The sequence below is a fragment of the Microtus pennsylvanicus genome, chromosome 11 (genome assembly GCF_037038515.1).
Source record: "Microtus pennsylvanicus isolate mMicPen1 chromosome 11, mMicPen1.hap1, whole genome shotgun sequence".
Classification (NCBI taxonomy): Eukaryota; Metazoa; Chordata; class Mammalia; order Rodentia; family Cricetidae; genus Microtus; species Microtus pennsylvanicus.
In genome coordinates this window covers 62192960-62216828 of record NC_134589.1, presented here as the reverse complement: position 1 = coordinate 62216828, position 23869 = coordinate 62192960, and the positions used below count along the sequence as shown (strand labels likewise).

Genomic DNA, 23869 nt, shown 5'->3' with positions numbered 1-23869 from the left:
ATCTTAATGATGATGTAAAATTCCATTGGCTGCCTCCAGATGCAAGAGTGCACATAGTACCTAACTTCAAGAAAAGCAGGCCTGTGACCATCCAGCCTTTCACGGCTGTAGTCAGTTGCTTCAGATTCCGGTTCTCACAGGCTGCACAGGCTTGGAACTGGTCTGGACACTTGTCCCATAGCCATGTTCCTCTTAGCTTCACCTAGTATGCATTCTGTGCTCAGACAGTGCAACTCAGCCTTCTATGTCCTTAGCATACTTGGTCAGCAGTGAGGGCCTCAGAAGCTGCTATCTTGCTTTCTGAAGAGCTTCTCTGGGAGATGACTGGTTTCCTCTTCTTTCACTGTGGCCCACATGTCTGTCAGCTGCTCCCTTATTGTGCAGCTCCCCTTAGGTCCATCCATGCCATCCATCCAGTCCTTGTGTGATCCTGTTCTGAGGGATCTGGTTCCAATTGTTTCCTCCAAAGCCAGGACATGAACTCGGGGCTTGTACTAGTTGCTTCACAAGCTGTTTGTAGGTACTCACCATGTATTCAGAATAAAGACACGAGCAAAAATGGGGCCGTCCAGGTCTCTCTGGGATGCCAGAGAGTGACAGGTTATGTTGAGGCAGGGCCTTGCTAAATTGCCCAGACTACCTTTCAAATCTCTTTGTAAGCTTAGGCAGCCCTTGAACTTCCAGACTTCCTGCTTTACCCTTCTAGGGAACTGGGATTACACTCTCACCACCACGCCTAGCTCAGATGGGGTACTTTCATTAACAGGGTGGGATACACTCTATGGTATGTGTGTGTTCAGAGGACAAATTGTGGGAGTTGGTTCTCTCCACCATGTGGGTCCTGGGGATCAAACTTGCTTCACGAGGCTTGGCTCATACCCTCTGAGCCATCTCACCAGCCCTGGGTACTTTATAAATAGTAATTCTCACAGCTGCAGATTTTATACATGTGTTGTCTTGTAGAATATGTGAAGTTTCTCCAAAAGCGGTGACAAAGGAGTTCTCACAAGGGATTGATCCAACTGCTCTCTAGATAGATCCCTAAAGAAATACTAGGGTGAGCAGTGTGGTGGCCACACCTTTAATCCCAGCACTTGGGAGGCAGAGGCAGGTGGATCTCTGTGAGGCCAGCAGGGGTACACAGTTAAACCTTATCTCAAAAACAAACTGGAAGACATTAGCCAAGTTGCCTCTCCTGATTAATACTGGAAGAACTGGAAACCAGGGGGCAAGGCTTGCTTTTTTTCCCACCTCCTTTGATAACAAGAGTTACAAATTTGCAGCTTGGAGGAGCCTGCTTCACAGGCCAATATGTTCAAGGCTATCGAAATCACAACAATGATTGTCTTCAGAAGAATATCCGAGGTATAGGAACATCATTTACCTTGTTCTGTAGAAGCTGAGGAAGGGCCTAGGCATTTCTGTGTTCCTTTCCACATTTGTTGACATTCCAAATTCCCTTTTTGAGAAATAACAACATGGGATGTTTCCATCTTCATGTCAAATTCATTGTATCCTCACTTAACCTTATTAAAACCCCAACACAAACAAAAGAACCTCACCGCCCTTAAGTAATCCAGATGCCAGCACTATTGAGTTCAGACAAAGGATCTGTTCTGGGTTCTCGACAGTCGACATCTCATTTTATACTCGAGTGACAGAAAGCAAGAGAGTTCTCCAGGGCTCCCTTCATATGAGCACTAGTCTGTGAGGCTCTATCTCGTTACCTCAATGGCCTATCCTTCAAGAACAAGCCTAGTGGATGATTTAAACATGACAATGGGAGCTGGGTGATGGTGGCACACGCCTTTAATACCAGCACCAGGGAGGCAGAGGCAGGTGGATCTCTGATTTCGAGACCAACTTGTAAGGGTGTAGTTTGCCACACAGTCTATTACGGGCAGTTAGGGCTGACACTATAATACAGAATAATTCATCATTTAAGCTTTAGTCCAGACATCGACTTGATCGTTCATTGTCTGCCAGTTTCAACTAATGATTTAGGGTCAAATGACAGCTAAATCTATCTTCAACGAACTTTAGTTACTCTTGACTTTTGTCTTGGTCATGCCCCATCAAAACATAATGCAATTAGCTCTGTTCTTCGTACTTCTCAGTAAAGTCTCACCTGCAGAGAACACAGGTTGCTCTGGTTTAGGGCTGATTGCTTGGACTTTATGGCCTTTAACTTGTTCGTGCCACAGAGGAGTTGATTTGTGTTTCTTTGGCGACTTTATCCGTCCCTCAGTGTTCCCGGGAGTTTTGCCACTATTTCACTTGCCACTTTCATTTTACCTGGGATCCCAGTCCTTTAGGGTTAGTACGCCTCACTCTCCAGGAGGAGGAAAGGCTCCAAGCACAAGACCCGCGGCGCCCGTCCCCGGTCCCTCCTGGTGTCACCAAGGTTTGTTGACATCCCAATTCACCGAAGATCGACGTGTGAGGTGGCACAGCAGCCCTTTTTTCGAGAAGCTAGTGCGCAGCTGCACGTCGTAATGGGATAAAGGATGTGCCTATGGGTGAAGTACTGACTTAACACCGGGTGGAAAGACGGACCTCCTCTGAGGCGGCCCGAATCAAGCAGTGCGCAGGCGCGCGTACTTAGTGAGAGGCGCAGGCGCACGTGTGACGTCACGGCGGGCATCCGGAGGCCGAGGGGTGCGGGAGTCCGGCAGCTCGGGGCTGCGGGTACTGGAGATTGTGCAGCGGCCCCGACGCCATGTTCGGCTCCAGTCGCGGCGGCGTGCGTGGCGGGCAGGACCAGTTCAACTGGGAGGATGTGAAGACCGACAAGCAGAGGGAGAACTACCTAGGCAACTCTCTGATGGCGCCAGTGGGCCGCTGGCAGAAGGGCCGCGACCTCACCTGGTACGCGAAGGACCGCGCGCCGTGTGCCGGCCCGAGCCGTGAGGAAGAGCTGGCGGCTGTGCGTGAGGCGGAGCGCGAGGCGCTGCTAGCCGCACTGTGAGTGCCTGGGCTGCGGGGCGACTGCGAGCTCCAGGGAGGGATCTGGGAGGCCCCGGGGCGGGGCTAGATGTGGGCAGGGCAGGGGCGGAAGGCCACAGGGGCGCATGCCCCTTGACGTGCACCCTCGACCCTCGCAGCGGTTACAAGAACGTGAGGAAACAGCCCACCGGCCTGAGCAAGGAGGTGAGTCTGGGCTGCGGGTTCGGGGTCCGCAGGGCGGGCGGGGCTCCATCTGTACCTGCCTAGAACTCCACCCCCTCCGCCTGGTTTCCTCAGGACTTCGTGGAGATCTGCAAACGGGAAGGAGGTGACCCTGAAGAGAAGGGCGTGGACCGGCTGCTGGGTCTGGGCAGTGCCAGGTGCGGCGGGTTGGGGAAAAGGGGGCAAGACTGGGCGGTAGTCCAGAACTGTCCTCACCGCTCTGTCTTCTGCAGTGGCTCCGCAGGCCGTGTGGCACTATCCCGGGAAGACAAAGAGGCTGCCAAGCTCGGGCTGTCAGTGTTCACGGTAAACCCTGTAAATCCCAATGCTCAGGATCCTGGGCTTTGGGGTGTCTGGGGAGATGTGGGGTGGGACTCCCTGGGTGCTGGGTGTCCCTCCCCACAGCTGCGCTTCTCATATAGCACCACCGCGTGGACAGCGAAGGCCCAAGCACCGCCCCATCTGCTGCCAGGAAGAAGCCTCGTGCTGAGGACAAGGCTCCACTGGAGTGAGTCTGAGTGCCTGTTCTACCTGTGTTACGCACTGATGAGTTTCTTGCTGGCATCCTATGTGAGCTGTGCCAAGCGTGGGTATGGGGACACTTCAGAAACAGTGTACTCACAGAAGAGAATGATGTCCAGACCCATAGGTGTCGTACTGGGAGGCTGAGTACTGGGTCTTTTTTTGAAGGAGCCAAGCACAGCCTTAGTTCTTTTGGCTTTACTGAAATTGTTGGGCCTCCACCTCCAGGCTGGATATGCCTGTCCATTAAGATGCCCGGGAACCTGAAAGTGGGATGGAGTTTCAATAGCTGCCATTGGTGACCCAACAGGCAGCTGCCACTTAGACAGGGCCCTGATGCCAGCCAGTTTGATGGAAGGTGGAGCAGTTAAAGTGTGATGCTAGGAGCGGTGGTGCTTTTCTTTAATCCTAGCACTTGGTGGACGGAGAGGCAGGCTGACCTGAGAGTTCCCACCAGCTGGCTTCCAGGCCTTGGGATTTAGCTGTGTGTGACTGTCTGGTTACTTCTACTTTTGTGACAACTCAACTTTGTATTTATGTAAAATAGAGAGTTCCAGATCAGACAAGGCTTTATAGTGAGAAGCTGGCTCTCCCCCCCGGGGGGGGGCACCTAGGTTGGCAACATTCCAAAAGGAAGCTTAGCCTTGTGGATTGGATGAGGAGCCTAATATTAGGCACACTTACAGAACATGTAGACATTATCAGTGTACAGTGCTATGGTACAGACCCTGCGCTATCCTATCCTTGCCTTGCCCTGCCCTCAGCTTTCAGCTGCTACAATCCAGTTCTTCACACTTAGACCCTTTATGTTCTTTCTTACAGTACAGAGAGCCATAAGAAAAGCAAGAAAGAAAAAAAGAAAAAGAAGAAGAAACACAAGAAACACAAGAAGAAGAAAGACAAAGAACACAAAAGGGAGACTGACAGCTGCTCATCTTCTCCCTCTCCTGCTCGGTAGGCTAGGCCCAACTCTATTGCGGGGGGGGGGGGGGCACTAAGGAAGTGGGGGAAGAGAGCTGGCCAGGCCTGTTGGGATCCTTGGCAGAGTGAGAGATGCTTCAAGTGTCTGGTTGTCCTTGTCTTCCTAGGCCCAGACACCAGAGACATGATTCTGACATCTCCCCCTGCTCTAAGAGGAAGCGGGGACATAGCCAGGACAGTGGAAGGAGCCCATCTCGCAGACGACAAGACAGAGGCTCTGATGACTGAGAATTGGCTAGACCAAAGGACACCAGAGCCCTGGTTGCCCTGAGCTGGGACCCTGCCCATCACCAAGCTCTGTGGGGTCTATAAAGAGTAGTCGTTGGATGCTAAGTGGCTACCAGCCCCCTTCCTACTTGCCCAAACTAACCAAGTCACATCCCTATCTGGGATAAGGCAGGTGGCTACTCCCTGGTAGGATTCTGAGCCAAGCTTGCTGGACCTTGGGATATCTTATCTTGCCTTTTGGAGGCAGCTTGTGGCAACAACTCCAGGTTGCTGAGGAGTAGGTCCTGGGTGACCAGAGCCTAGTGATTCTGAGGGTAGTGCCCTTGCTTGCCCTCATGCCAAGGAAGATATTTGCCCAGTAGACTAAGGTCAGACTCCTGTCTCTGCTGCCACAGTCCAGGCTCTTGAGGTTTAGGGGTGTGTCTGTGTGTACATCTGGTTACTTCTACTTTTTGTATCAACCCACTTTGTATATAAGTAAATGTATTTTAAAAGTAGAGTGTATCATCTCACTGAGGGCAGGCAGGTTAGGCTGGGAGCCTGTGGCCCCAGCATGGGGTATCCATCCAGTATACCTGAGGACACTGGGTCTAGGAACCAGAATCCTGTGTTTGAGGCTGCCTTAAGACCATACAAATGGCCAAGAAGTTAGAAGAACAAACTTGTGGATATGAATGCATCTGCTGTCTGTCCAAAAAGTGCAATCTTGCTGGGAGAGTTCCTGCAGCAGGTTTGATTCCAGAGTATCAGCACCTAGCTTTAATCTGCCTTTCGTCTCTGGTACCTTCATCTGAAATATGTAAATTTTGTCTGAGAGTTTATTTCTGTAGGAAGTCCCCCAACACAGTTTGGTTCCTACCTAAGCAGAAACAGTGTTCAGCAGACAAATAACAGCAATTTTAGAGCCTGTGTGAACATATGGGCAGACAGTAGAAATCGGGCTGAATCTATATAGCAAGTTGTTCTCTTCTGACTGTAAAGCTATACTGGGTGTGTGTACTGTTGGGCTGACCTCAAAGTGTTCTGAGACTCAAGCTGTGGCTTGTATGTTGACCTGTATCCTGCAGGTGGCCACCTAAGCACGAGTGAAGATTAGTTATCTAAAACACCACTCAAAGGGGGCGAAGGTCTGTCCACTTAGGCAGAGGGCCCATTCATGATGGTAGACCTTGGATCTCCTAGTAGCCACACCCACCCAGAGATATGTACCACACCAAGACTGGCTGCCTACTAAAGGGGACAAGAGGCACACCTCAGTTGTCACAAGCATGGAGGCTGGTAGTGACCCTGAGATGTGAGGGGAGCCAAGGCATCCAGGTCTCACTGACTTCTACCATGATTCAGAGAGTACCTGCTTTCTCTCGCATTAAAAAGGCTCTCTTAGGAGGCAGCCTGGCAGTGGTGACACTGACACACAAGCCCATCAAATAGTTAAGAGACTTTATTCTAATAGCTATAATTACAGTGCTTGTCGAAATGAAAACTGAAAACAAGTATACAAAACAGTTGATTACTAATTGTGTATTGAAAGCAGTAAGAGGTTCCACAACACCAAATAAACCAGTTCTGAGATTTCCCCAAGATAAATTTAACAGCTCCAGCTTCTTCAGTGTTTATCAAAATACAAAAGAAAAAAGTAGAGGTCGTCTTTCGATGGCAAATCGGACCCTTGCAGGCTGAGGGAGAAAGCTACTTCACACATGGAGATGGGGGTGCTCCAGGATGTGGGTCTGGAATGGATCGACCCTCCCAGCTTGCACGCGCTCCTGCTGGTGAGACCCAGGCCTCCTGCCAGCGCGTCCAAGTGGGCCCAAGAGTAAGCTGGGTATGTAGACTGCCACCTGGCCCGGCCGCACACCAAATACAAGCCGGGCCCTGCACCCCACAATGGCTCCCAGCCCACCCCTAGGTGACCACGTGAGCACAAGTACAAGCACAATGCTATGGAATGCAGGTGACCCAAAGACAGGCGAGTCACGGGGGCTCTACTGTGACCATGCAGCGGATGGTGGTTTGTCCACCTTCTCTTCTGTTTCCACGGGGGAACAGGTGATCCAGTGGACTAGCATTCAGGCCATTACTGCAAAACCTACACTAGGCATAGTCTCCGTTCTGTGTGTTCAAGTGTTCTTGTCCTGTATTTTTTTTTTAAACTATTTTAAAAAATGCACTGAGTTTGGGTAAAAACCAACCACCAAATGGATACTGACACCAGTCTACAGCCCAATGGCTCCCGGAGGCCAGGTGCCCCTACACCCAAATCCCTTCTCAGTACTGACAGTGAGTTGATTCTCTTTTTACAATAAAAAAGCTAAGTAATATTGCATAGGAGTACCAGAAACTGCCTCAGTGGAAACAGAAACTATTTACATTAAATAAAAACCTGGCTGCAGGCTGCGTCTGCACATGTACAGCACGGTGCGATGCACACTGTGACCAACCCATGGAGACAGCTTCTGGCACTCAGGACCACAGAGTCGCACGTTTGCCACATGAGAGGAAAGCGGAGGGCGGAGAAGAGGAAGTGAGGGGGAGGGAGGGGTCTGGTTCACTTCTGGTTCCGGAGCTGATTGGACAGCCAGTCTAGTCCTTCATAGAGCCCGTCCCCGCTGGTGGCACAGGTGGCCTGAATGTACCAGTTCCTGTGGCGTAGAGAGTGCAGCCCCAGCTTGTCTGTGATTTCGGCCGCATTCATGGCATTGGGAAGGTCCTGAGGGAAAGGAGGAATTAGTGGCAGGGACTCACAGCAGCCAGTCACCCAGGGCAGCCTCTCACCCACCCTCTCTCTTCCCTGACACAGGCTCTCCATCAGGGAAGGAACTTGCTGGTGCCTACCTGCTTATTGGCAAACACCAAGAGAACGGCATCCCGGAGCTCATCCTCAGCTAGCATCCTCATGAGCTCTTCACGGGCCTCATTCACACGCTCTCTGTCATTGCTGTCCACTACGAAGATCAAGCCTGCAACACAGCTACATTACTGTACATACCAAACACCCCCTCACCTGATCCACCCACAGGCCAGGGATCCAGTCCTCCCACTGGCCATGATACTTAGTGTGGCACTATGCCCTGAGACTGGCAAGGCCATGAGGCTCAGTGAACAAGTGCATCCCTTTGAGGCAAACAAGAGGAATCCAGGAAAAGAAATGGCCCCTCACCTTGGGTGTTCTGGAAGTAGTGGCGCCACAGTGGCCGGATCTTGTCCTGGCCGCCCACATCCCACACAGTGAAGCTGATATTCTTGTACTCAACTGTCTCCACGTTGAAACCTGAGGGCAAGGTTATAGCTGAGTGCCCTCTGTATTCCAGAACCCCAAACCCAACCCCCACCCTGGTCCTGGCCCAACTTCTCACCAATGGTAGGAATGGTGGTCACAATTTCACCCAGCTTCAGTTTGTATAGAATTGTTGTCTTCCCTGCAGCATCCAGGCCCACCATGAGAATGCGCATTTCTTTTTTGCCAAAAAGGCCCTTGAAGAGGTTTGCAAAGATATTCCCCATGCTTGTGGACAGGTGGAAGCAATACTGGCCAGAGACCTGAGGAAGCAAGTTGTTACAGTCCTGTTATGTGCTGCCAGTTTAGGCCCTGGGGCAGGACAGAGACACACCTACCCAGGAGTCCCACACCCCACAGCTTCTCCCATCATCCCTCCTGAGAAATCTCATGGGGGAGGGGAGACAATTCAATCTCAGGTGGCAGAAAAAGAACTTTGTCCACCAGATAGATGTCCTAGGTCATCTAAAGGCCATATACTAGCCTAGGAAGGCACAGATAGCAGAACAACCCCTTGTTTCCCAAGTCTGTTCACCTATCCGAACATCTAACTAGAGCTGTGCACACTCACACTTGGGAGCTGGCATGCTTGCTCTCCAAAAAGAGTGTTTTGAGAGACACACGAGGCCTCTTACAGCCTAACAGAGTTCTTGACAAGATCGGAAAGAACCATCTTACATCTCTATCTTACTTCAAAGTGTCAAAAGTACTACAAATTACTAGAGAGCTGGTCACATTCTAGGCTCTATACTACAGGCTGTATATTTCATCACCCCTTAGTGACAGCAGGACAAGCCCAGAAAGACTGTGGTGTCATTCAGGTCATGGGAGACAGTTGTTAAGGCAATGTTCTATCCATCTCAAACAGCCCAAGAAGGTAGAGACCGAAACAGTAAAATGATGGAAAACATTCCTTTGAAGACCTATACAAAAGGATGCTCCTATGAGGACAGGCAAATGTGAGAATGTGTTGCTGCAAGGGCATGTATACATTCAGTAGGGCCCACTGGCAAAAAAATAAACACTAGGGGTGCCAATCAAGTAAGCTGGCACCAATTTACCAGAGCCCATCAGATGTTAAGGGCTTTTGCAAAGGATAGTAAGGCTTCCAGGGCTCTGGTCTCATCATCTGGTGGCCACTATTATTCTTCACTTGTTTTCCATTCAAATGTATTTTACTGCTTATTTAAACGCTGATTGTTAGCTCCTAATAGTAAAAGCAAATAGAAGGCCAAGGAGCCTTCAGAAAGAGATATGTTTATGGACTATCCAAGGCTGCTAACCACAAGAAAATGAACAAGCATGGTGTAAGACAGGATGACAACACTTCTCTATATATTGTCCCTCTGTACTACTATAACAGAACACCACAAGCTGAGTAACTTAGTAACAACTTATGTGCTGGACATCTTAAATCATGGCCTAGCAAGTTAAATGTTTGGCTCTAAGATATAGCCTTCAGCTGTATAAGCCAGAGAGGAACGGCATATGGGTCTTATATGGTAAAGTGAATGTGAACCTATTTTCAAAGCCCATTTCATTACAGTCCTTATCCATTCTTGGGGATGGAACTTTAAGAACCAAACACCTGCCCAACAGAGAGGTTCAATTTCCTATATATGAACTTCAGGGTATATTAAAAATGAAGGCTTCCGCCGGGTGGTAATGGTGCACGCCTTTAATCCCAGCACTCGGGAAGCAGAAGCAGGTGGATCTCTGTATATTCGAGGCCAGCCTGGTTTACAAGAGCTAGTTCCAGGACAGGTTCCAAAGCTACAGAAAACCCTGTCTTGAAAAACCAAAAAGAGAAAAAAAAAAAGGCTCCCAGAAAGAATAATTAAAAAAATATATAAACACATAAGACACAAGAAGATGGCTGTAATTCAAATACTTGGGAGGCAGAGGCAGGAGGACAGAAAGTACGAGGCTAGAACATCTAGTGAGATTGTCAAAGAAAAAAAAAGAAGAAAAATCTGGGCATGTTGAGTCACGCCTGTAATCCCAGCACTAGGCTGAAAAGCTGGCAGATTTCAAGTTTGATGCCCACCTGAACTAGCGTGAGACCTTGCTTTACAAAAACTAAAAAAATGAAACTGGGCCAAGAAGAGAGAGGGTTTGGGGGGACAGGAAGACAAGATGAGAGAGGAGAGTGGAAGGAAGTGAGAAGAAAAGACAGATGGACAGGACAGATTGACAAAACTACATAGAGAAGATTCTTAGCTAGGCAGGAGGAACACATGCCCTAAGAGCTGAGGCCTGCTGCCAAAACACTCTGGCAATGCAGTATTGGTGGGAGGACAATTCTCAGGCAATATTCTTTAAAAGTTCTGAGATTATGGCTCTTGACCTTTAACTGCTATCAATTACAGATAGGGAAGAACAACTAATTTCAACATGGCAAAGCGTCTCCTGAGAATTCAAACCAGGCAGAAGGAAATGAGCCCAAGATGAATTAAGAAGAGAGTCACTAGTTGTCATAGAGCAGGGAGCACATCACTTAGCTGTTTCTATCAGGAGGTCTGGTGATGCTGGGGAATTGGGGGAGCGAACAAGTACAGGCAAAAATCTAAGGAGGCAACACACAATTTACTTTAAGCAAAAAAGCCCTACAGAAGCAGATGGCTATCTATTTGTCCATGCAAAAAATTCCACCTTCGGGCTGGAGAGATGGCTCAGCAGTTAAGAGTATTGCCTGCTCTTCCAAAGGTCCTGAGTTCAATTCCCAGCATCCACATGGTGGCTCATAACCATTTATTATGAGGTCTGGTGCCCTCTTCTGGCCTTCAGGCATACACGCAGAAAGAATATTGTATACATAATAAATAAATTTTTTTAAAAAAAATTCCACCTTCTAGCCAGATGGTGGTGGTGCACGCCTCTAATTCCAGCTGAGACAGGCAGACCTCTGTAAGTTCAAGGCCAGCCTGGTATACAAAGTGAGTTCCAGGACAACCAGAACTGTTAGAAAGAGAAACCCCACCTCAAACAACAATCACAAAAAAAAATTCCACCTTCCTTCCAAATCACAAGTGATTATCAATGGACAAACAGTGGTGCCCAGGGTGTGCATGGGAGGCTGGTGAGGCAGAGGGAGTATATAAGACAGTTCTTTATGTTCAGGTGCTATGTAGAAACCAATAGTATCTGCTATATGTGATAGTGCTCACCTATGATCACAGCACATGTAAGATTGAGGCAGAGTTCAAGAATAATCAATCTTTGGTAATAAATAGTGGGATGGCTAGTCAAGGGTAAGCTGAACTACATGAGACCTTGTCTCAAAAAGAAACACCTCCCCCAAACAACAACAAAACCCACAAGAACACAGAGGGGAGGGGTACCCGTACTCTAAGTCCCTACAGTAGCAGGCAGACACCCTGAATAACTGATTCCAGTGGCAGGGATCTCAGCCAAGTTTGATTGCACAGATGCATGACTACTGGCGATCCAGTGCTGCTTTCTTACACGTGATCTGGCATGGTCCACAGCTGACTGAGTGTGCTCTGCCTAACCTGCCTTTTCTACAGATGAGCTATGGAATCAACAGCAAACATTTTCCTTTTTTTCTTTCTGACAAGAATCACTGAAGGGAAAAGCAGTCACACAATTCAATGATGAGATGAGCTCCTGATTTAAGACACTCAACAAACAAGCCTGTAGATCCATCCCCACCCCCACCCCCGGCAGCCTTATCAGCACTTATGCATGCATCAGCATTTTTAGTGTCCTCGTGATGCCACATCTACAGCTTTTAGAACAAACCCCAAACCAAGAAAGCCCCCACAGAGAGAAAAGCACAGTGGCTACATGGGCCAATCACCACAAGGGGCTCTGGGCACAGGCCCTCACTGTGTGTGCACAGGCAAGATCCTGTCACCTTCCCTCCACAATCCCACGAACAAGCCAAACCTGCTTTTCAAGTTCCTCTGCATTACTCCATTAGCAGGCAGTGAAAACAGACTTCCCAGAGAGCTCTTGCTGGTTTATTCTGCCTCCCAAGTCACCAAAGCGACTGTCTTAGGAAGGCAGACCCACAACCACCAAGTTGGAATGGGATCAAGAAAGTTCATTATTCTTTAGGGAGGAGAGGACAGTGGCAACCACACTCCCCACACCACTCTATCAGTAGCAGGGTCTTCCTGGCCTCTTGAATGCAGGTGAGAAAACAGGAGTGAGTCCACACCTACTCCACAACGATGAATGAATGCAACCTGACTGGCTTGGCAGCCAGGAGGGTCCACCATCCTCACCAGACTTAGGGAGGCCCAAGCACAAGTCAGACAATCTTCTCTAAACCAGACTGTGTAGGCTTTGCCGTTTCTAACTGTTGACACTATTTCTCTGGGCTGCACAATGTTCTTTCCTGAAAAGGACTCATACTACCTGAATGAAAAGTTGGTGACATTTTAAAAGTCAGTTCCTTTTAGGGAGCTAGAGAGACGGCTCAGTGGGTAAAAGCATTTACCACTGTTGCAGGACACCAATTCCATTCCCAACACCCACATGACAGATTACAACTGTCTTAACTCTAGTTCCAGATGTGGAACCCTCTTCTGGCCTCTGCAGGCACTGTGTGATACATGTAAGCAAAACATACATTAAAAAAAAAAAAAGGACAAGATCTCTCACTAATTCAGCTGGAATGGCTTAGTCACAAAGTTCTTGGGTAATAAGTATTTCCTGACTCAGTCAACTCCTTAGTTTCTCCCTGCTTTAAGACAAATTCACTGCAGAATAAATTACATATATTTAGCTAGGCATGGTGGCATATATCTTTCATCTTAGCACTTGGGAATAAGAGGCAGAAGGATCTCTGTAAGCTCAAGGCTAGCTTACTTAGTGAGCTCCAGGGCAGTCAATGCTACACAGTGAGATTCTGTCTCAAAATTAATTACATATGTTCAACCACACAGATCAATATTGTATACTCAGCTGTCATATGAGGAAAACTACCAAATCTGAAATTTTGAAAGAACCTGACCACACTATAGAACACTTTAGCTAAAGTTTTTAGTAATGAATACCAGTATTCCAACAATGACAAAATCAGATACATGAAAACCTGAACCATCTCCAAAACTGGATGCCTGTAACAAAAAGCAGGCTTCTTTAGTGTCATATGCAATACGGCCACATGTTAACATCTGTGTATAGTGCTTTCTGTACATCAACGGGGATTGAGTATTTCTGTTCCTAAAGCCTCAGGTCTTCCCGTTCCCCTCAGTAAAACATTTCAGGCAGGCTTGTATGTAGGTCTAGTATGTTCATACAATTCAATACTGTTCTACATTTTGTCATTATTTCATAAAGTTTGCTTAAGAGGAAAACTGAATGTGCTGATACTAGGACAGGCAGGCACTCCTATAAGGGCAAAACTGTGACTCAATAGCATGTGCCAGGACAGGAGCTGGAACACATGCCTGTTCTGCACACTGCCTCCCTGAAGCTTCTTGTCTTCTGAGTTAAGGGAAGGGGAAACCTACCTGGTCTGATGTGGATAGTTGGGGTGAGGAGTGAAAATGAAGTTAGATCCACATTCATGCAAATCTCTCTGAGCTGAGTTTTTGAATTATAGTAACAAGGACACTAAACCTTGTCTTTATGTCGCTTCTCCCTTTATTCTACTTTTAAGCATTACCATTTCTTAACATAACTACCCTCAAAATATGTCATCAAATATTCACAGCCACATTAACTCTATATATTAGCAGCTCTAAGTAAATACTAACAACTGGGCTACCACATGGCCTGTAACTAGAGCTACAATAAGGAATTCATGAAATACAATTTTTGGAACTTGTAAAGGCTCCAATGGGGAAACATCTTGCCATGTATCTGTGCACATGTTCTTATAGCAGATTGTTGTTCTTTGTGTCTTGTCTTCCTCTCAGCAACTAATACTGACTTGTAACTAGGAGTCGGGGCTTCCAGAATAAAATCCACATTTTCTAGACTTTCCTGCAGCACTGTATGCTCAAAGCACCTACTCAGGAGTAACAGAACCCACACCCTAACACAGGAGTTCAACCTGTAGGTCAAGACCCCTTTAGGGGTCTTATACCAGATATCTTGCTTATCAGATATTTATAATTCAAAATTACAGTTATAAAGTAGCAACAAAATAATTTTATGGTTGGAGGATCACCACAACACGAGGAACAGTATAATATTAAAGGGTCCAGCATTAGGAAGGTTGAGAACCACTGCCTAACATATACTGCTACCATATTTCTACTTTGGCAGGGGTATTTATCTCATTGGAAAAACTCCAAAACCACAGATCTGGACTTGGAAACAGCTCAGCAGCAGAGCATTAGGTTTGCTCCCCCAAACTCTAGACAAAACAAAGCAAGAAACAGAAACAAGCACCATCCCAGAAACACATCTAAAATGGTAGAAAGTACAGTAATAATAGGACAACACAAGATGCAAGTGAAAAACCAGCATGACTGAAGTCAGGAGACAAGGTTCAGTCCAGCCCTCCCTAGTGACCCTGCAGCCACTGTTCTGACTAGCAGTCTTCATACCTTAGCCTACTCAACATGGCCACAAGACTACCAGCCTGGGATCAGTCTGGTGTTTCCAGGGAAGACCCCACCCTGACTCTTAGTAAGGTCCAGACCCTAGCCTTAACCTTCTTGAGCACATGGATGGAGCATGCACTTGTTTACAGGAGACAGTACCTGTAGACTGGAACTAAGGGGAAATGACCCAAGATCATACCCTGATCTCCTACCTTGAGATCCACAGAGGACTTATTTGTTAACATGCACTTTCTTTCTTTCTTTCTTTCTTTCTTTCTTTCTTTCTTTCTTTCTTTCTTTTTTTTTTTTTTTTTTTGGTTTTTCGAGACAGGGTTTCTCTGTAGCTTTGGTGCCTGTCCCGGAACTTGCTCTTGTAGACCAGGCTGGCCTCGAACTCCCAGAGATCCGCCTGCCTCTACCACCGCCCGGCAACATGTACTTTCTCAAACCACTGAGGGCTCCTGCTAAAGCAATGAGCCTGAGCCTCAGGATGGCTGTGGCTTCTCCATGGCACCCTGCTCCTCTGTTCCTCACAGAGGCAGAATAGGCACAAAGCCAAGACAAATATCACACCCAATTTAAATATCACCACTCCTGTGCTCAGGAGGAGCAGAAGGACCCGGAAGAGCTGGTAACCAGGACTCCAATTTCTGTTGCAAGGCAAATCAAAATAATGCAACAACCTTACCAACTTACCTCTTTCTTTATGAGCTCCCTACCCCCAATACTAAGGAACAAACAAACGAACACACATTCTCCACCCCCCTCCCCCCAGGCTCTTTTCATACTGAAGAAAAAGGGAACTGGAACAACCAAAAGCTAGTTTATGGTGCTTTCTTAAAACAAGCTCTTCCTCAAATCAGTTACAGTGGGCAGGGCACCCTTCTACTAAAACTCAACTTTAATGCTCTGTCTATCCCTACTTCAGACAAAGAGGCTGATTGCTACTGGGGAATGTATTGAGTAAGTCAATCTTCAAAACTTGACTTTTGGTGCCATGAAGGCTCAAATCTGTAACCCTAGCACTCTGGAAACTGAGGTAGGACTGTGCTGAGTTTCAGGGACAGCCTGAGCTATAGCTTGAGATAGTCTCATGACAACAAAAACGAGGGGCTAGAGATAGCTCAGCTGTCAAATATTACTCTTGCAGAAGGCCAGAGTTCATTCTCAGCACTTATGTCAGGCCGCTTACAACTGTCTGTAATACAGCTCCAGAAGCTTCTGATATACCTCCACCTGCTTCAATATTCCACTCTCACACACATACACACAATTAAAAAATTAAAAACATTAATAAAATGTATTTTTTATTAAAACAAAAACCTTTATTTCTACCTTCAGGGAACTTTGATTCAGAGGGTAGGGAGTGCCCTACCCTTCTTCTGAACACTTGTTCTTCAGGAGGAAACAAAAGAATGAAGTGTACAGGAAGGCTGAGCTGTCACTAGGCTCCCTCAGCTTGACTGCAGTCTTGCCCCACCCAGCTGGAGTGAGGCACACACACAGGACAAAGACCACATCCCCCAGGTCCACTGTTCTCACTTAGCCAGTCACTGCTGACCACACACTACTCAACTTCTATTTCTCCACTATCCCAACGTCAGAAAAGCTTTTCTCTGAAACACATATCTGTTGATGCCTCCTTGCCTTAGTTTTCAGTCCTCCTCTCATGTGACCAGCACCTAGCGCATTTTCTAACAATTGGCCACATTCTCTGGGTAAGGATCCTCCATGTTGTCATATCCAGCTTTTCCACCAAAATCTCCCTCCTCCCCAAATTTCCACCCAGTTCTTCAGACTCAAACCATGGAGACTTGCTACTACCCCGAACTAACTCAACAACTGAATTAATCAGGTGCTAAGTGACACCAGTGATGTTAGGACCCTCATCCCTCACATTCAGTAGCCATGGGACTGTTTGGTACTCACTACACCCCCATCCTTTTCTTTTCTTTTCTTTTCTTTTGAGTTTTTCAAGACAGGGTTTCTCTGTAGCTTTGGAGCCTGTCCTGGAACTAGCTCTTGTAGACCAGGCTGGCCTCAAACTCAGAGATTTGCCTGCCTCTGCCTCCCGAGTGCTGGGATTAAAGGCGTGCGCCACCACCGCCCGGCTCCCACCACACCCTTTAATCCACTAAATTTGTCATATGGAAAAGAAGCCAATAGACAACCTGACATTTGCACAAGACTGAAGATCCCCGTAAGTCTGCCCCAACAATGACATCACAGGGATACAAAGGGAAGTTAATATCTAGTGAAACTCAGCTTTAACGCTAGGCTCAGCCATTCTTATACACAGGACAAAGGGAGGTGGCTAGCTACTGAGGCACTAAATGCCAAGCACAGTAATCTCAAGGACATGCCACCTTAACTTTTTTCCTAAATGGAGAACAACTTTTTGTGAGGCGCTGAAGAAAACAAAATTCACTGCCCTTGAACTTACAAGGTGGTTAAAGCTGGGGTTCCTGGAAGACTTGGAACATCTGTTAAAATTATGCCAAAGAACTGCTTTATCTTTCTTGTGATCAAGCTTAGGCTATCACAGAGGGATTTTCCACCTACACGAAAACCACACAAGTGGCTAAGTGCCAGAAAGCGTTGCCTTCCTCCTGAGAGAACCAAAGAGTTCCTACAGATTTGAAAATATCCTTTCTGAGGACTGCAAAAAGCTGCTCCAGAGACCAGGACCACTCTCTCTCTAGTCCTACCCTCCCACAATGCTCCCTCTGGTTTCCAAACTCAGAGTACATTTACCCAGCTCAGAGCCCTTGTGTCAGTTGTCCTGGGCTACTACTAAGAGGCCTCTAGTTCCTGCCTCAAACTTGCCAAACTTTTTCTATCACGTCTCTGCATAAATATCACCTGTGAGATGACATTTCTGCCTCCTTGGATCAGCTCCAGGGGCCTGCCATGTCACTCGTAGGAGTGTCAGGATGAACACAAGAACATGCTTGGCAAGCAGCTTTGTGTCCGTCCAATGCTAAGGTCACCTCCTCCACTAGACCCCTCACAGGTGACTCCTTATTAGAGAGAAAGCAATGTTGTTGTTTTTTTCCTTAAAAAAAAAAAAGAGGTTTATCAAGGCTCTGGAATTGAAATAAAGATCACACACTAGCAGAGAGAATAATCCTAATGACTGTCAGGAAACTACACAGTCAACAAGCAATGTTGCACTATTTTAAACTATGCTCAGTTGTGCATCTGTGTGAAAATCCCTACACCAGTAACATCTAGAGACTCGGGTGTGTAGAGACCTGGGAGCTGAAGGCAAAACTATAGAGGAAGCAAGGTATGTATCAAACCTACCCCAAGAACTGCTAGCTCTAAGCACACATTTCAGCTGATCACCTCAGTCTGTCCAAAGTCTGATATGACCTTAACAAAAGACAACTGTTAAAAGCTGAAAATAATGCCAAGCAAAATTTCACCACCAAAGTCATTAGAAGATGAAATATTTTAAATACAAGCTGTTGGACTCAAACAAAGAAAGAGTGCATTCTTATCTACAGAACAGGAGGCTTCAGAGGAAAACACACTTCAGGCCATCTAGTACTCTTCACTTTCCTTCTTCAGCAATGAGTCTCACCAAAATCTAGAAACCCTTTTCTTGGCCACAAGCACCTAAATCATACCAACAGAACTTAGAAGGAGGGGAGAGAAAGAAAAACTTGTCAGAGGACACCTACAGATCTGGGCCACAAACTTCCCTGTTTCAGTATATGACACTGAAAAAAAGAAAGAAAAAAAGTATGGGGGAGTTCAAGACACGGTTTCTCTGTATAACAGCCCTAGCTGCCCTAGAACTAACTCTGTAGACCAGGCTAGCCTCAAACTCACAGAGATCTGCCTGCCTCTGCCTCCCGAGTGCTGGTATTAAAGGCGTGTGCCATCCCTGCCAGGCGGACAAAAATATTTCGACAACTGATACTAACAAAAAGTTATTGTTTAACACACAGTCATCAAGCACAAAGAGCCTTTTGGAAAGAGCTCTAGCTTGCCAGCATCCTTTAACAGGTATACTTACCTTTATAGATAGATATTAAGAAGGTTTTCTATCACACACTTCCCACTTCCTGAAATGTGCAGCAATAATAACCAAGTCCCACTTTACTCATTCTATACAGCAGCAATTCCCAGATTCTCAGAAATATGGTGAGCTGCTCGCCATATAAACTTAATCACCCCATCTGCTGTCTGTAAAAATATTCTGCCTAACATGGGGGCACACACCTGTAATCCCAGCAGGCTTTTATCTCCAGGGGCTGAGGCAGGAGCATCAAGTTTAGAGCAAAACTCTACTACACTGTTAAACTTTTCCCCATGAACAGTACCAATAAAATATAGGCCTAGCATCCTATTTTCTGTCAATTCCCCTTATCACTTAAAACTTTCCCTATTATCAGGGCCTGCAGGGAGTGATGCTCTTCCGAATTACCAATGTTGAATAAAAAAAAAAATCAGGAAACAGAATCAAATAAGAATGTAGTGGAGGCTGGGCCCTAAACAGTCTTACTACTTCTTTATATCTGACGCAGGACGGGTGGTGAACATCTAAAAGGTCCTCCTGGAAATAAAGAGCTTGGATGTGCCCACAATAACAAGTTTTCCAGCCAGGCCATTTGACCCACCTAGGAAGGCTGAGTTACCTTTCAGGACATTGACAAGCAACACCACAAGCTATTATTACCTGTAATCTCCAATACTGGACACAAATCTCAGTGTGTAGTGACAACACTAATGTGCACACACACACCAGCTATCCTGTACTTCTCAGCAGGCAGTGTCAAATCTTTTCAATAATAGATACAACACACACACACACAAAAGCACTCTTAGTGTCAGATCTCAACACAAAGGAATTTTCCTATTTCGCTCCTCACCATCTCTGACAATTTCGTGAAGATCAAAAGTCAAAGAAATTCATAAGAGGCAACAGGGACAGACCATGAATGCAATGCAACCCTACAGCAGGCTGAGGTCTGATGGGCTCCTCAGTGCAAATGACATACAAAGGCCCTGTGATTAAGAGTAGATTTAAAGCTGCACATCAAGCTGGGCAGTGGTGGCACACACCTTTAATCCCAGCACTCGGGAGACAGAAGCAGCCAGATCTCTGAGTTTGAGACCAGCCTGGTCTACAGAGAGAGAGAGAGAGAGTTAGTTCCAGGACAGCCAGGACTACATAGAGAAACCTTGTCTCAAAAAAACCCTGCACATCAAGGTAACATTTAATTCAAAGAATCTGAAAAACATTGACCCAACACTCTCAAACCATTCTTAACAAGCTATTGCATGAACCTGCACAACAAGTTTTTTCTCTTGGTTAGGCTGCCTGACACTGGGTCGCCATAGTTGCTACAGGCCTAATTTACCTTTACCTTAAAAAAGTTGTAGTTTGAAGCCTGCCTGATCCTGGGCAGAGGTAGCAACCCAGTGGAGCAAAGATTTTAAACACTCTCTCTACAAGGCACTATTGTGCAAGAGGCATAGTGGGCATCACAGCTCCATGACTTACAATCAGAACTGTGTGTGAGGGGCATAGAACTAGTTACTGCTCCTTTCCTTTCAGGATGAGTAGACCGAGTATGAGTCAGCTGTTATTCACAGTTAAACCTTGTGTGTGCTGTGCTGGAGATCCAAACCAAGGGCTTCATGCAGGCCAAGAAAAGCATTCTACCCCCAGCTCTTAAACCTTTTTGAAGTAGCAATCCTGCACATTTGCCTCACAAGCAAGAGAGCAGGGTGGTGATTAGTGACTCGTGTTCAACAGATACCTAAGGATAAGTGATAGACAGTCCACTAAGAGAAACCTTTATGACAAGGAGACAAGGCAGTTCCAACAATGTAGCTCACACATCTGTGACCGGCCCTTCCCACACTCAACTCTGGAGAAACAGAGAAACCAGGTAGTAACACTGTTCATCAAATCTCGGTCTAGGCCGTTAGTGACACTGCTACTGAAAGCTCAAAAGTAAGGACATTACAGCCAGTCACCCATGGTAGATGCTGTCGACACTGACTACAGAGGAAGGACATGGAACCAGCACCAAAGCACCACAGCATCCCAGCCTTCTTCTTTCTGACCAACACTGCAGGAAACACCAGAATCAGCCTGCGGGGAAAACTGCTGACCACTAGATGTGAAACAAGAACAGCAACGGACTACTCCAACATTGGCTGTGGCATCAACTACTGGGCTCTCCGGTGACTTCTGGGACCAAGAGCAGCTGCCCCTTCCTTGCCTCGCAAAACAGCCACTTGTCGGATGGCGAATTCCCCCTTGACGAGAAGAGCTGGTTCCCTGGCACTTAGGTACCATACAACGGCTCAGCTCCACCAGCTCCATTCAGTCCGGCATGGCATGACCACCCTGATTGGACAGTCAGACCGGGGTACTGGATCTGGCCTCTGTTAGCTGCAGATTGCTCAGGGACTGGAAGCAGACTGTCCCACGGCCAGGCTAAAGACTCCTCAACTCAGAAGGGCCCTTCTAACCCACCCAAAACAGCAGCAAGGGGGTCCGTCAAGAGGCGAAACGAGGCTCAATTCCTCCAGAGGCCACCAAGCCCCGGAGTGCAAACCTCAATGAAGATCTGGCCGGTAAAGTGTGGGGCCCAAATCACGGCTCACAGGGGGGCAGAGTGGGCACCCCGGGATCCCTTGAGATCCACATATGCGCTTGCTAGATCCCAGCACCGGGTTCAGCAGTCCCGGGCCCCTATCCACCTGCCCCATCCCGTCCCCTCCTAAAGCTCCGATCCTCCAGGCCGACGGAAACAGGGCTCGAGAAACAGAGGAGGAAGACCTCGGTACCTGAGTGACCTTGACGCCGTCTCAGGGCCACCCAAGCCTCAGTTTCCCCCGCCCCAAGGCCCGGGCCGTCTCTGACGCCGCCGATCAGCCCTTCTAGCAGGCAGACCCCCTTAGCCGGGCTCCCGGGCCGCGGAACCTAGGAGAGGCGCAGAGAGTAACAGCAGGAAACCTGGCTTCCTGGAGAAGAGCCGGCGTCCAGGCCGGACTTCCGGGCTGCGGCCCGCGGCGGGCGGCCAGGCGTGTGGGCCGCGGAGTGGGGGAGGGCCGAGCGGCCGTGGGCGACGCGGGACTGGGGGAGCCCCGATCCTCTGCCCGGCTTGTCGCCAGGTCCACTGGACACAGATCCAGGCCCGCCTGACCAGACCCGGCCCTTAGCAGCCTGCACTGAGCGCCCCTCGACGCCCACGATGGTCAGCCCGTGGCCTCCCCAACCTCGGCCCCAGCGCTCCCCGCGCCTCACCTCCGCGGCGGCTGCTCCCAGCCAGGCGTTGGTTTCGCTCCCACAAGATGGCGGCGCTGACGGCAGCCACGTCAGCGCCTGCCGCGGGGCACGCCGGGGGAAAAGGGCGGGCACTGCCGAAGCCCCGCCCCGAGGTAAATGGCGCTTGCGCGTCCGCACCGAGTAGCCTTCACGGGGCGGAGCCAAAGTCGCTTTGCTTCCGGATCGCGGCCGGGACTAGCATACCGGCTCCCCGGACTGGAACGCACAAGGGTGTGGTGTGTGGATTTCCGTGTCCAGCGACGCGTGCGCACGCGCGTCTTCCTGCGCAATTCCAGCCCATTCCGCGGATGCGGGGTTGAGGACAGTAAGCGTTCTGTTGTGGAGCGCCAAGGTCAGCGTGGGAAGGTCGTGTCAGCGCTGAGGGGATGTGATGTCCCTCTCAGAGGTCTCCAGAGTCTGATGTTTCAGCTGGCCCTGAGCACTGAAGATAATGATGTGACTGACGGGTGCTAAAGCGGAAAGAGGCGCAGGCCAAGTGTCAGATACTCGCCATGTCTCTCCACTGGCTTTGGACTTTTGTGCACGCTCAGAGCTGACCCAGAGAACCAGAGACTTGCATGGGGTTAGCGCTGCCTGAGAGGGTACTCTAGGTTGGCCCTGATGTGGAGAGGGGACTCCTGGAGGGTGCAGGTGAGGAAGAGCCTGTTCCATTGCCCTGGGAAGCCTTCCCTGCCTGATCAGAAGCAGCAGCATTCTGCGCCTCCCCCATCTCTGCAGGACTCAGACCCAGGCTCTGTCCACCCTGTCCAGTTCTTCACCCCATTTGTTGTGAAGAGTCCCACAGGCAAGAGATGTTGAGGGACCTAGGACTTTTTTAAAAAATCATTATTATTATTTATTTTTTAATCTGTTGAGTTGGCAGGAGACAGTTCTGTTACCTGGGCCTAAATCAGTCACTCCTGTGTCCAGGCACAAGGTGCAGGGCATCCTCACTGTTTTGGGCTACCCTTTTAAGTGCCACGTCTGTAAATTTCTATGGGGGTAGCTGCCTGTTCTTTCCCACCCTCAACACACAAGTATTCATGGATAAAGCCTTGGGCGATGCTGGCTCTTCATGCCCTGGAGAAATTGCAGGATATCCCAGAGACCTGTGATCCCAGCCATATAAGCCTGTCACCCTGGTGGCGCATATCTTTAATCCTACAACTCGGGTGGCAGAGGCGGGCTGATCTCTGTGAGTTCCAGGCCAGCCTGGTCTAGGAGAGCTAGTTCTAGGACAGTTAGGGCTCTGACACAGAGAAGCCTTTTCTGGGGGTGGGGGAACGAAAGGCCAATAGCGAGGCAGGAGCAAGGATAGGTGGGGCTAGCAGGCAGAGATTATAAATAGAAAGTGAGGGGGGCTGGAGAGATGGCTCAGTGGTTGAGAGCATTGCCTGCTCTTCCAAAGGTCCTGAGTTCAATTCCCCGCAACCACATGGTGGCTCACAACCATCTGTAAAGAGGTCTGGTGCCCTCTTCTGGCTGCATACATGCACACAGACAGAATAGTGTATACATAATAAATAAATAAATAAATTTTTTTTTAAAAAAATCTGAAGTGAAATCTGGGAGGAGAGAAGAAGAGAAACAAGAGAAGAAGGAAGACATCAGGGACCAGCTACCCAGCTACACAGCAAGCCACAGAGAAAGAAGTAAAGAAAGGTATACAGAAGAAAAAAAAAGATAAAAGTCCAGAGAAAAAAAGGTAAACAGGTTAACATAAGATAAGAAAAGCTGGCAAGAAGCAAGTCAAACTAAAACCAGGCATTCATAACTAAGAATAAGCCTCTGTGTGTGATTTACTTGGGAGCTGGGTGGTGAGTCCCTCAAAAAGTCAAAAGAGTAAAACATCACACAATAGTTACCAGCCAGGAA

General features: G+C 48.1%; 2 protein-coding genes across 4 annotated transcripts; one reads left to right on the top strand and one right to left on the bottom strand.

The window, feature by feature from the left end:
* The first annotated feature begins 2615 nt into the window (after positions 1 to 2615).
* C11H1orf35 (chromosome 11 C1orf35 homolog) lies at positions 2616 to 5396 on the top strand. 2 transcript variants are annotated; one of them, XM_075992389.1, is made up of 7 exons: positions 2616 to 2964; positions 3105 to 3150; positions 3244 to 3326; positions 3402 to 3474; positions 3591 to 3676; positions 4513 to 4644; positions 4779 to 5396. In XM_075992389.1, exons 1-7 carry the CDS (start codon positions 2720 to 2722, stop codon positions 4897 to 4899), a joined length of 786 nt encoding a protein of 261 aa, XP_075848504.1. In that variant the 5' UTR covers positions 2616 to 2719; the 3' UTR covers positions 4900 to 5396. The 2 variants fall into 2 exon arrangements, with proteins under 2 accessions (XP_075848504.1, XP_075848503.1); XM_075992388.1 differs by having other exon boundaries at positions 3402 to 3483; positions 4779 to 5051.
* Positions 5397 to 6325: 929 nt separating this feature from the next.
* Arf1 (ARF GTPase 1) lies at positions 6326 to 22065 on the bottom strand. 2 transcript variants are annotated; one of them, XM_075992390.1, is made up of 5 exons: positions 21974 to 22065; positions 8256 to 8439; positions 8060 to 8170; positions 7735 to 7859; positions 6326 to 7609 (listed from the first exon to the last, which is right to left on the bottom strand). In XM_075992390.1, exons 2-5 carry the CDS (start codon positions 8401 to 8403, stop codon positions 7448 to 7450), a joined length of 546 nt encoding a protein of 181 aa, XP_075848505.1. In that variant the 5' UTR covers positions 8404 to 8439; positions 21974 to 22065; the 3' UTR covers positions 6326 to 7447. The 2 variants fall into 2 exon arrangements, with proteins under 2 accessions (XP_075848505.1, XP_075848506.1); XM_075992391.1 differs by lacking the exon at positions 21974 to 22065 and adding an exon at positions 21514 to 21715.
* Between the last annotated feature and the right edge of the window lie 1804 nt (positions 22066 to 23869).